The sequence below is a fragment of the Oncorhynchus tshawytscha genome, linkage group LG03 (assembly GCF_018296145.1).
Source record: "Oncorhynchus tshawytscha isolate Ot180627B linkage group LG03, Otsh_v2.0, whole genome shotgun sequence".
NCBI classification, from domain to species: Eukaryota; Metazoa; Chordata; class Actinopteri; order Salmoniformes; family Salmonidae; genus Oncorhynchus; species Oncorhynchus tshawytscha.
Genome location: NC_056431.1, coordinates 38,768,378 through 38,782,153, shown reverse-complemented (window position 1 = coordinate 38,782,153; position 13,776 = coordinate 38,768,378). Strand labels below are relative to the sequence as shown.

The window sequence follows — 13,776 nt, the reverse complement described above, 5'->3', positions numbered from 1 at the left end:
GGTACTTCTGTTCAAAATCAAGTGAGGGAGAGGGGGACCAAGACAGAACTTCAAAGTGGAGAGTGAGCGAGAATGAAAGTGGGACGTTGGGTAAGGTAGACATTAGATAAATCATATATATAGAGAGAAAGAGTAGGCAGCCCAGATAAAGTGAGAGAGATTGAAAAGAGAAGACAGAAGAAAATGAGACACAGAAATAGAGAGAGCGAGAGAGGGAGAATGAAATAGACAAACAGAAAGAGACAGATATACCTGTATGCAGAGAGAGAAAGAGAGACAGAGAAGGAAGTAGGCAGAGAGAGAGAGAGAGAGAGAGAGAGAGAGAGAGAGAGAGAAAGAAACAAAGAAGCAAAGAGAGAGAGAGAGTGTGTAATCAAGACTGTGGCAGACGATGCTGTGCCAGGCCAGCTGGGTCCATCAGGCTCGGTCGCCACGGGGATGGCAAGGGAAATAACAACACCCCCCACCCATCTCCCGTTTCCAGTGTCCCTGGTCGTAGTCACCATGGCTGGCAGACGCACACACAGGGCCCTATTGGCACGACGCCAGGGGACCCGGTCCATTGACGTCAGAGCACTGGTCTCTTGCCTCATCCCCGGTCCCTCTTCTCCAAACACAAGCCTCTCTTTTTACACTCAACCCCCCTCCCGCCCTTTCAATCTCATTGACTCTCTCTCTCTCGTTCTGTAACTCTTTTAACACTAGAAGCGCTGAGGCAATCATTTTTTATTTAAAATATATCTCTGCCATTTTTAACGTCATGCCCCCCTCCATCCTTGACTTTTCCTAAATAACTATGTTTAACACACGTGTGTTGGTAGAATCTCATTATCACAAACAGAACGTGTCACAAGCGGTTTTAAGAGGACATGTCATTTTCAAGCCCTGCCCCTCATTCACAGGCTGATAACTGGCCTTCGAAACTAAACTTAAATTATATCGAGACTAAATATAAAATTGAGTTATTATATATATATATATATATATATATATATTTCTAATGTTACCCAAGAACTTCATAATTAAAAACAAAGGATATTTTTTCCAATAGCATATATGAAACGTATTTATTAGACTGTTAGAATGTTGCAGTCAAAATGACTGCTCATTGGCTCTCAGTGGGGTCCCTTAAGGCCCAGCTTTTCTAGTGTTAAAGCGGGAAACACACTTTTGAGATTTGAGCCAGCCACATGAAGGATGAGATTGCTTTGAAGTTGAAGCCTACTGTAGTTCCTTTAATACTTAATAAACTGGTAGTTTAAAAAACAACAACTCCTCAACACTGTTAATATCCAACTATACCTGTTTCAAGCATTGCAGCTTTTTAGTACCTCTCATCCAAAACATGAAGCAAAAACCAAGGTTCCATCAAATACATCACTTTTTTTGACAGTAGATTACAATCTAACAGCAGCACGGTGGAAGTATTGATGTCACGGAGACAGCTGATTCACTAGTAAAGTGACAAGTGACCACTTATGGATCACCAGCAAACACAGTAGATTACAATGTAACAGCAGCACGGTTGAAGTATTGATGTCACGGAGACAGCTGATTCACTAGTAAAGTGACAAGTGACCACTTATGGATCACCAGCAAACACAGTAGATTACAATCTAACAGCAGCACGGTGGAAGTATTGATGTCACGGAGACAGCTGATTCACTAGTAAAGTGACAAGTGACCACTTATGGATCACCAGCAAACACAGCAGATTACAATCTAACAGCAGCACGGTGGAAGTATTGATGTCACGGAGACAGCTGATTCACTAGTAAAGTGACAAGTGACCACTTATGGATCACCAGCAAACACAGCAGATTACAATCTAACAGCAGCACGGTGGAAGTATTGATGTCACGGAGACAGCTGATTCACTAGTAAAGTGACAAGTGACCACTTATGGATCACCAGCAAACACAGTAGATTACAATCTAACAGCAGCACGGTGGAAGTATTGATGTCACGGAGACAGCTGATTCACTAGTAAAGTGACAAGTGGCCACTTATGGATCACCAGTAAACAATCGATATATCCTGAGAGTCAGCAACCCCAACATATGACTGGGTTGATTTAGCCGCATCGTACTAACACCGATCCCTGCCACCTCCCATTGCTTGTCAAACAACATATCTAATGCCAAACCATTGGGAAGTAAACTAAGCCATATTCTCCATATTCTTAATGGATGACCACCGAGAACTCTGAGGTACATTCTGAGGTTAAAATTAGTGGAAAACAACAGATTCCCGTAGAGCGGTGGTTCCCAAAATGTGTATAGTCCCGTACCCCTTCGAACATTCAACCTCCAGCGTCACACTCACTCTAGCGCCAGGGTCAGCACACTCTCAAATGTTTTTTTTTTTTTTTGCAATCATTGTAAGCCTGCCACACACACACTATACAATACATTTATTAAACATAAGAATGAGAGTGAGTTTTTGTCACAACACGGCTCGTGGGAAGTGACAAAGAGCTATTATAGGACCAGGACACAAATAATAATATAATCATTTTGCTCTTTATTTAGCCATCTTACATATAAAGCCTTATTTGTTCATCATATATTGTGAATAACTCACCACAGGTTAATGAGAAGGGTGTGCTTGAAAGGATGCACATAACTCTGCAATGTTGGGTTGTACTGGAGCGAGACTCAGTCTTAAATCATTTTCCACACACAGTCTGTGCCTGCATTTAGTTTTCATGCTAGTGAGGGCCGAGAATCCACTCTCACATAGGTAACATGGTTGCAAACGGCATCAGTGTCTTAACAGCGCGATTTGCCAAGGCAAGAAACTCTGAGCGCAGCCCTATCCAGAAATCTGGCAGTGGCTTCTGACTAAATTCAATTTTCACAGAACCGTTACAATTTGGATGAGGCTCTCTTGTTCAGATATCGGTAAGTGGACTGGAGGCAGGGCATGAAAGGGGTAACAAATCCAGTTGTTTGTGTCGTCCATTTCGGGAAAGTACTCACTCAGGTGCTTTGCTATATCACATTTGACATTGTCCGTAAGCTTGAGTACATTGGCACAAAATAAAAAATCATACAATGACAGAAAGACCTGTGCATGGTCATTGTTTTATGTAGACAGAAAAGAGCTCCGACTTCTTAATTATAGCCTCAATTTTGTCCCGCACATTGACTATAGTTGCGGAGAGTCCCTGTAATCCTAGATTCAGGTCATTCAGACGGGGAAAAAACATCATCCAGATACGCCAGTCGTGTGAGAAATTCATCATCATGCAAAAAGAAGGACAAGGGAAAATGATGGTCAGTGGAGAAAACTTTAAGCTCGTCTCTAAATTCAAAACAATGTGTCAATACTTTGCCCCTTGATAACCAGCGCCCTTCTGTATGTTGTAAAAGCGTTACATGGTCGCTTCCCATATCATTGCATAATGCAGAAAATACAGAAATGTTCAGGGGCCTTGCTTTAACAAAGTTAACCATTTTCACTGTAGTGTTCAAAATGTCTTTCAAGCTGTCAGGCATTCCCTTGGCAGTAAGAGCCTCGTGGTGGATGCTGCAGTTTACCCATGTGGCGTCGGGAGCAACTGCTTGCACACGCATTACCACTCCAATATGTCTCCCTGTCATGGCTTTTGCGCAATCAGTACAGATACCAACACATCTTGACCACCAAAGTCCATTTGATATCACAAAGCTGTCCAGTACTTTAAAAAATATCCTATCTTGTTGTCCTGGTTTCCAGTGGTTTGCAGAAGAGGATGTCTTCCTTAATTGACCCCCCATAAACGTAACGGGCATGTGCCAGGCCCGCCACGTCTGTTGACTCATCTAGCTGTAATGCAAATAATTCACTGGCTTGTATGCGAAGCAATAATTGTTTCTAAACATCTCTTGCCATGTCACTGATGCGTTGTGAAACAGTGTTGTTTGATGAAGTCATTGTCTGTATAGTTTTTTGGGGCCTTTTCCCCCAGCATTGTCCCAGCCATATCGGCGGCAGCAGGAAGAATGAAGTCCTCCAAAATAATATGGAGCTTGCCTGTCCTGGCCACTCGGTAGCTCAACATATAAGAGACATTTAGCTCAGTCTTATTCATGGTATCTGTTGCTTTTATACGTCTTACTACTCGAAAGTCGTCTTTATTCCCGCTCAAAAAACTCCCGTGGCTTATTTTTCAAATTGTCATGTTTAGTTTCTAAATGTCTGCACAAGAGTGAAGGTTTCCCACGAGAGACTAACGGTTAAAGTGATTGGATGTTAATTACTTGACGAGGCTACCTGTATTTGACAATGCGTTGTTATTTCGCTGAACACTGGAAGGTTCAATTTCGCAATTTTGGCAGTGAAACGAGGCTACTCAGGAAAGAAAAAAACATCACCCAAATGTATAGCCCCGTTGGAAAATATAAATGTACTGTTTGAGAATGTGAAGATTTGTATTTATTTTTATGTGTGAATCACACTTTTATTTGGCGTACCCCTGACGGCATGGCATTGCGCGTACCCCTGGAGGGACGCGTACCCCAGTATGGGAGTACCTGCCGTAGAGGGTAATTATGTGATATTTCCCCCCGAAGCCGGTGTTTGGAGGATACAGTTGAAGTTGGAAGTTTACTTACACCTTAGCCAAATACATTTAAACTCAGTTTTTCCACAATTCCTGACATTTAATCCGAGTAAACATTCCCTGTCTTAGGTCAGTTAGGATCACCACTATATTTTAAGAATGTGAAATGTCAGAATAATAGTAGAGAGAATGATTTATTTCAGCTTTTATTTTCAACACATTCCTAGGGGATCTGAAGTTTATATACACTCAATTAGTTTTTGGTAGCTTTGCCTTTAAAGTATTTTAACATGGGTCAAACGTAGACTTCCACAAGCTTCCCATAATAAGTTGGGTGAATTTTGGCCCATTCCTCCAGTCAGGCTGTTGGCCTCCTTGCTCGCACACGCTTTTTCAGTTCTGCCCACACATTTTCTATTAAGGATTAAGGTCAGGGCTTTGTGATGGCTACTCTAATACCTTGACTTTATTGTCCTTAAGCCATTTTGCCACAACTTTGGAAGTATGCTTGGGGTCATTGTCCATTTGGAAGACCTATTTGCGACCAAGCTTTAACTTCCTGACTGATGTCTTGAGATGTTGCTTCAATATATCCACATAATTTTCCTGCCTCATGATGCCATCTATTTTGTGAAGTACACTAGTCCGTCCTGGAGCAAATCACCTCCACAACATGATGCTGCCACCCCCGTGCTTCACGGTTGGGATGGTGTTCTTCGGCTTGCAAGCCTCCCCCTTTTTCGTCAAAACATAATGATGGTCATTATTGCCAAACAGTTGTATTTTTGTTTCATCAGACCAGAGGCATTCCTCCATAAAAGTACGATCTTTGACCCCATGTGCAGTTGCAAACCGTAGTCTGGCTTTTTTATGGAGGTTTTGGAGCAGTGGCTTCTTCCTTGCGGAGCGGCCTTTCAGGTTATGTCGATATAGGACTCGTTTCACTGTGGATATAGATACTTTTGTACCTGTTTCCTCCAGCATCTTCACAAGGTCCTTCGCTGTTGTTCTGGAATTGATTTGCACTTTTCGCACCAAAGTATGTTCATCTCTAGGAGACAGAACACGTCTCTTTCCTGAGCGGTATGATGGCTGTATGGTCCCATGGTTTTTATACTTGCGCACTATTGTTTGTACAGATGAACGTGGTACCTTCAGGCATTTGGAAATTGCTCCCAAGGATGAACCAGACTTGTAGAGGTCTACAATTTTTTTCCTGAGGTCTTGGCTGATTTCTTTAGATTTTCCCATGTCAAGCAAAGAGTCACTGAGTTTGAAGGTAGGCCTTAAAATACATCCACAGGTACTCCTCCAATTGACTCAAATTATGCCAATTAGCCTATCAGAAGCTTCTAAAGTCATGGCATTATTTTCTGGAATTTTCCAAGCTGTTTAAAGGCACAGTCAACTCAGTGTATGTAATCTTCTGACCCGCTGGAATTGTGATACAGTGAATTATAAGTCAAATAATCTGTCTGTAAACAATTGTTGGAAAAATGACTTGTGTCATGCACAAAGCAGATGTCCTAACCGACTTGCCAAACTATAGTTTGTTAACAAGAAATTTGTGGAGTGGTTGAAAAATGAGCTTTAATGACTCCAACCTAAGTGTATGTAAACTTCCCGACTTCAACTGTGTACTGTCAAGAGAGCCAGCAAACCCTGCCAATATATCCTCCAAACACAGGATTCGAGGGCATTATCACTATGTCTAACACAGTCTGGAATTTTCTCCCTCGCCAGGACACTGTTCAGAGGAGCTAATAGCCAACTACAGAGCTAACACAACCACTTCAAACGGAAGCTGGAAAGACAGCAAACTAGCTGCATTTCATTTTGTTTCACCTCTTTTTCTATTGACATTTCTTTGTATACAGTGGGGCAAAAAAGTATTTAGTCAGCCACCAATTGTGCAAGTTCTCCCACTTAAAAAGATGAGAGAGGCCTGTAATTTTCATCATAGGTACACTTCAACTATGACAGACAAAATGAGATAAAAAATCCAGAAAATCACATTGTAGGATTTTTAATGAATTTATTTGCAAATTATGGTGGAAAATAAGTATTTGGTCAATAACAAAAGTTTATCTCAATACTTTGTTATATACCCTTTGTTGGCAATGACAGAGGTCAAACTTTTTCTGTAAGTCTTCACAATGCTTTCACACACTGTTGCTGGTATTTTGGCCCATTCCTCCATGCAGATCTCCTCTAGAGCAGTGATGTTTTGGGGCTGTTGCTGGGCACGGACTTTCAACTCCCTCCAAAGATGTTCTATGGGTGAGATCTGGAGACTGGCTAGGACACTCCAGGACCTTGAAATGCTTCTTACGAAGCCACTCCTTCGTTGCCCGGGCGGTGTGTTTGGGATCATTGTCATGCTGAAAGACCCAGCCACATTTCATCTTCAATGCCCTTGCTGATGGAAGGAGGTTTTCACTCAAAATCTCACGATACATGGCCCCATTCATTCTTTCCTTTACACGGATCAGTCGTCCTGGTCCCTTTGCAGAAAAACAGCCCCAAAGCATGATGTTTCCACCCCCCATGCTTCACAGTAGGTATGGTGTTCTTTAGATGTAACTCAGCATTCGTTGTCCTCCAAACACGACGAGTTGAGTTTTTACCAAATAGTTATATTTTGGTTGCATCTGACCATATGACATTCTCCCAATCTTCTTCTGGATCATCCAAATGCTCTCTAGCAAACTTCAGACGGGCCTGGACATGTACTGGCTTAAGCAGGGGGACACGTCTGGCACTGCAGGATTTGAGTCCCTGGCGGCGTAGTGTGTTACTGATGGTAGGCTTTGTTACTTGTTCCCAGCTTTCAGCAGGTCATTCACTAGGTCCCCCCGTGTGGATCTGGGATTTTTGCTCCCCGTTCTTGTGATCATTGTGACCCCACGGGGTGAGATCTTGCGTGGAGCCCCAGATCGAGGGAGATTATCAGTGGTCTTGTATGTCTTCCATTTCCTAATAATTGATTTCTTCAAACCAAGCTGTTTACCTATTGCAGATTCAGTCTTCCCAGCCTGGTGCAGGTCTACAATTTTGTTTCTGGTGTCCTTTGACAGCTCTTTGGTCTTGGCCATAGTGGAGTTTGGAGTGTGACTGTTTGAGGTTGTGGACAGGTGTCTTTTATACTGATAACAAGTTCAAACAGGTGCCATTAATACAGGTAACGAGTGGAGGACAGAGGAGGTAAACAAATACTTATTTTCCACCATAATTTGCAAATAAATTCATAAAAAATCCTACAACGTGATTTTCTGGATTTGTTTTCTCATTTTGTCTGTCACAGTTGAAGTGTACCTATGATGAAAATTACAGGCCTCTCTCATCTTTTCAAGTGGGAGAACTTGCACAATTGGTGGCTGACTAAATACTTTTTTGCCCCACTGTATATATCCATAAAAATTATGCTGACTCATGATTTCAACTGTTTGAGAAAAGCAGTCTCATCGTGACACGCTAATCCTCAATGGGACAGTGGAGATCGAATTTCAATATTGAAACGATGTTGCAAACGTCGGAGAGAGAGACAGCAAGGTTTATACAAATCTATGCTGTTGAAAACCAAGTGGTAGTCTAAAAGAAAGGGGAAATGTCTAGATGCTTTTCACAGTGGACATCAAGTTTCTAAATTGCCTGGTTGGGCTGATGAGACAGTAGATTACGCAGTGGGATGGAACACTAAATAGGTATTACAATGTCATAGCCTTAGCCAGAGGTAACTTGTGGAATAGACACCAGCTGGAACGCAGATTTAATCCATCAGCATCCAGGATTAGACCCACTATATAATCCTCAGGAATGTCACAATACAAGAGAAATTCAAGAGGGAGAAAAAATAGCAATAATTATCTCTACACCCCCACCCTGCTCCGACCTTATGATTCTCCATCTTCCCTAATCACCACACACACATAAATACACACACACTGAGCTCTTTCCTGTCGACCATAGAAGGACGCGGCTTCCTCCATAACATGCACACAGGACAGGCAATACTTTGCCGATGTACAGTTGTTGTGTTGCTGCTGAGCCTGTTGCTTGTGCTTCATAACGCAGCAGACACACACACACACACACATAAAATAACAAAGGATGCATGCACACACACCTTGTTGATGTGGAGTTGCTGCTGCTGGAACTGCTGCTTGTGTTTCTCCAGGAACTGCTGGTGCTGCTGCTGGACCACCAGCTGCTGCAGGGCCTGGGCGTTCTGGGGCAGAGGGGCCGACTGGGTCCTCCCCAGGGGACGGTGCTGCCCACGCAGCTTGTGGATGGAGGACGATTGCAGGGGCATTCCGCCAAGGCCTGAAACACATGAAAACAAAGACACAACACGAATAGGATGATTCTCAAGTAACATCGAGTACTCAACCAGTGGAGACTGCTGTCACTTTAAACCCGGGGGACAGGCTCATTGTACTGGCTGGAATGGAAATGTCAACCACATTCCTCCTTTCACCAGCCGCCACTGAAACCATCACGCAAGGTGGTCCTTTTAAAAACCAGGTTTTGGAGATTATGTGCCTGAGACGGAGTGGATATGCTTTCAGCAGGACAGACCTAGTGGGTTCTGGGACTGCTCCAGGAGGACCATGTGCTGGAGGAGGGGGTTGTGTGCCGAGCCCCCGTCGGTCAGGTAGGAGGGCAGGTGGGCCCCTGGGATGAAGGGAGTGGTTATGGGGAAGCCCTGCTGCAGTCTATCGTGCTTTGAAAGCCTGTCACCTTCCTGCTGGCCCGACGTCATCCGAAGGGACAAATAGAGGGAGAGACAGAGACACAGAGAGAGAGAAAGAGATAGAGAGAGACACAGAGAGAGAGTGTGAGAGACAGGAGAAAAGTTGCCCCTAATGCAAACCAAGAAACATCTAACTGTAGTGTAATTTCCCTCTAAACCATTACAGGGCAAAATATATAAGTGAACTACAGTGAACTAATAACGTTCTGCCTGAACTGACTTGGAAGAGTTGGAAACGGATATAGAGTGAGAGAGAGTGAGATGGGGGGTAGTACATGCGTCACTGACTGCTGGTCATTGTCTCTCAACGGGGCCTTTCTGAAATGGAGTGAGGCTGAAAAGCCACATATGACAGATGGAGTAGGTCTAGACAGGGCCTCCTCTATGTAGACTCTTCCACTCTGAAAGGGCCATGTGCGCAAGCAAGCCCTCAAAGTGACGGAGGAGAGGAGAAAGAAAGGAGAGAGAGCGAGAGAAGGAAAGAGCGAGTGAGTGAGAGAAAAGATGGGGAGAAATAGCAAGTTAGATGGAGAAAATAAGAAATTGGGGGAAGGCGGTGGAGAGAGTGTGGGGGGGAGTGGGCTAGAGAGAAAGGGAGAAAGTGAAATTTCAGGTTAGAAAGATACTAACGAACGGAAAGAAAGAACGAAAGTAAAAACTAAAAGAACGAGAGAAAAGTGGGTATATGAACTAACGCTGGAAGGGCCGGTGGCTGGCAGGCCCAGGGTGATGTTAGGCAGCGAGGGCGATGTGTACAGAGACAGCTGGCTCAAGGGGCCCTCTCGGCCAGCCAGCCTGTGGGCCGGGGAGGCCTGCAAACAGAGGAGCACACAGTCAGAAAGAGACACTGAAACACAGACACAGGCCAGACAAATAGGCCCCTCTGCAAAAATAAACAGCCCTGTCTGGTCATTTCCCCGGACCCCTGTGGCCTCCTGTCTACACTGGCCATCTGGAGCACATGTTGCTTACAGAGACACATACGCTCAGAGTCTTAGATACTCACAAGGATACAGAGATGCACATACCCTATGCACAGAGACACTTGCATTTACACACTCATGTGCACATACTTACACACACAAACAGTCACACACGCACACAGTGTGACCCAACAACTAACAGGTGGGACGTAAACATACTGTTTGGCTCGGGCCATATTAAGCAAACAGCCCTCAGCAATGTGACTGGGAACAGTCAACATCAGAGCAGATTGAAAAGAGAACAGTACAGTATATCAGAAGCTCCTGGTTTCTGCATGGTCACAGTAAGCTAACAGCTTAATGTGGGTTAAATGCTCGAGTGGCTGCTTAGTGCTTACCTCTACTGAACTACTGGACATGGAGCCAGCGATGCCATTCTCATTGGTGATGTTACTGGAGCTGTTGTTGGGCGAACTGGGGCCCGAGCCAGGAGCGCTGTTGCAGGCCGATTCTATAAAAAAAATACATAAAACACAAGACATGAGGCTCCCACACAACATGCATACTGATCAATGTACCAGGTTGGAAACCTATTGATTTCAACCTACAGAAAAGTACTGAAGTCATAGACGCAAGGGCCGCGCAAGTTTGCACGTGTTCCACTTGGGCTGGCAGAAGCTTACCAGCCATGTCCAGAGAGCGCTTCTTGGCGGTGGTAATTGGACCGTCCTTCCTGCGTAGAAGTGGGCTACTTCTGCGCTCCGTTACCTTCTGTTTTAGCCTGGACCGGAGCTTCAAGTTGGGCTCAGAGGCTAGAGAGAGGAAGCGGGGGTCCATCAAAACACAACTATAGAGCAGAACGTACACAACACAAATGACAGAAATCGGAGGGAAGAATACGCAGTTCTTAGGAAGGCTTTGCTATTGAGGGCATACTTGAGATGACAAGCAGGACGCTGTAAAAATGGGATTCATTTGAATCAAATCAAATACTTCCGCAAACCATGAATGAATATAGTTATGGAGACAACACTAGCAAAGACGAGCGCTTTCGCTCTCTACTGCACATCATGTCTGTCACTCCGCTCTCATTCTTCTCTCCTGCCGTCTGAAACTGTCTGGAAACAAGAAAAAAAAACTCCAGACCCCAGCAAACCGCCTCCCCCCGGCCAGACTTCAGCTGACCTGTGCTCAGTACAGATCTGAGGTGACATCACCCTACTCTGAAACTCTCAGAGAAGAGCACTTTAATGGAGAGCGTTTTACAGTGTACGTAGTAGCCAACGTTAGTACACAATCAATAGTCCCAAACAGCACACTGTGCAGTGGAGCCTAGAATGAAACTAGAATGAAATGAAGCATTGTACATGGTACATCAGAAGGGTAAGCCGGTTCAGGGCAGTTAGTTAAGCTAACAAGCTACTCCATAAACAAGCTACTTCTGGAAAGGCCGATGGAGCAGATGAGAAGAGACTTGACGAGATGAGCTCCAAACATGTGACAAGGACGAGCAGCGGTACGGGTAACGAGTTTCCAGTCTTGGCAGCTGTCGCCGACCCCCAAGCTTCATCAAGCCCGTCTCAATGCCCAGCTAATGAATAGCTCTTGTTGTCAAATGCTCGCAATTAAACAAGTGTGTGTGTGGTTTTTTTGGTGGACTTCTCGGGGTTTGTTCTTGGTCATTTCTAATTTCTGTGTGTGGACAGACAGATAGGGGGATAGAGAACAATAGCGGGAGTGTCGAAGAGGTGACTGCAATTGCCGCATACACAATGATCAGGGGAGCGGAGCACGGCCCTTGTCAAGCGCCAATCTGGGAGATCCTATCATCTCTCTATCTTACAGTCGTGAAGAGGGCACGACAAAGCCTATTCCCCCTCAGGAAACTAAAAAGATTTGGCATGGGTCCTGAGAACCTCAAAAGGTTCTACAGCTGCAACAATCGAGAGCATCCTGACTGGTTGCATCACTGCCTGGTACGGCAATTGCTCAGCCTCTGACCACAAGGCACTACAAAGGGTAGTGCGTACGGGCCAGTACTTCACTGGGGCTAAGCTGCCTGCCATCCACGACCTCTACACCAGGCGGTGTCAGAGGAAGGCCCTAAAAATTGTCAAAGACCCCAGCCACCCCAGTCATAGACTGTTCTCTCTACTACCGCATGGCAAGCGGTACCGGAGTGCCAAGTCTAGGACAAAAAGGCTTCTCAACAGTTTCTACCCCAAGTCATAAGACTCCTGAACAGGTAATCAAATGACTCCCCGGACTATTTGCATTGTGTGCCCCCACCTCCCCAACCCCTCTTTTAATTGATATCTACTTAATGCTGCTGCTACTCTCTGTTTATCATTTATGCAGAGTCACTTTAACTATACATTCATGTACATACTACCTCAATTTACCTCAATTTACCAACCAGTGCCCCCCGCACATTGGCTAACCGGGCTATCTGCATTGTGTCCCACCATCCGCCAAACCATCCGCCAAACTATATGCATAGTCACTTTAACCATATCTACATGTACATACTACCTCAACCAGCCTGACTAACCGGTGTCTGTATGTAGCCTCGCTACTGTATATAGCCTATCTTTTCACTGTTGTTTAAAAAAAAAATCTTTACTTACCTATTGTTCACCAAATACCTTTTTTGCACTATTAGTTAGAGCCTGTAAGTAAGCATTTCACTGTAAGTTAACCTGTAACTTGTAACCTGTTGTATTCAGCACACGTGACAAATAAACTTTGATTTGATTTGATTTAGTGGCCAATCCTCAAAAAGAGCTTTAGTTTTGGAGATATCCCTACTCGCAGTAGAACAAAACACAACCATGTTTTTCACATCTCTAATATATCCCATTTATAAAATAGATGGTTGGGGGGGGGGGGCATATAGGCTCATGTAACCAATTTTGCAAGCTCTGATATTGCACGAATGTGGAATACAAGTAGTCAGTTATCTGCCCTACATACACAAACAAAAAACATTAGGATATCTTAATGCATCTTGGAAATATAGACCTGTAAACACAGAGATACAAAGGGTGGAATATCTCTACCACAAAATGTATGATGAACGTAAGCTTTATTTTTGACATATACGGTACATTAGGAAAGTAATCAGACCCCTAAAACTGATTCAAATGCTTTTACCCTCTTATCAATCTACACACAATACCCCACAATGACAAAGCAAAAACAGGGTTTTAGACATTTTTGCAAATGTATAAAACATTTTAAACTGAAATATCACATTTAAATAAGTATTCAGACCCTTTACTCAGTACTTTGTTGAAGCACCTTTGGCAGTGATTACAGCCTCGAAAAGCTTGGCACACCTGTATTTGGGGAGTTTTTCACCATTCTTCTTTGCAGATCCTCTTAAGCTCTGTCAGGTTGGATGGGGAGTGTCGTTGCACAGCTATTTTCAGGTCTCTCCAGAGATGTTTGATCGGGTTCAAGACCGAGCTCTGGATGGGCACCTCAAGGACATTCAGAGACTTGTCCCAAAGCCACACCTGCGTTGTCTTGGGTGTTCTTAGGATCGTTGTCCT

At 44.1% G+C, this 13,776-nt stretch overlaps 1 protein-coding gene across 4 annotated transcripts in view; it reads right to left on the bottom strand.

Moving 5' to 3' along the window:
• The window catches only part of LOC112235135 (histone deacetylase 4-like), a 162,822-nt gene that overhangs the window by 53,680 nt on the left and 95,366 nt on the right, over window positions 1-13,776 (bottom strand). For all 4 annotated transcript variants that reach the window (XM_042315388.1, XM_024403530.2, XM_042315400.1 and 1 more), the window contains exons 6-10: window positions 10,906-11,034; window positions 10,621-10,733; window positions 9,995-10,111; window positions 9,125-9,290; window positions 8,673-8,869 (exon numbers count right to left, since the gene is read on the bottom strand). In XM_042315388.1, the coding sequence (XP_042171322.1) occupies window positions 8,673-8,869; window positions 9,125-9,290; window positions 9,995-10,111; window positions 10,621-10,733; window positions 10,906-11,034 (722 nt within the window). The remainder of the gene's footprint in view (window positions 1-8,672; window positions 8,870-9,124; window positions 9,291-9,994; window positions 10,112-10,620; window positions 10,734-10,905; window positions 11,035-13,776) is intronic.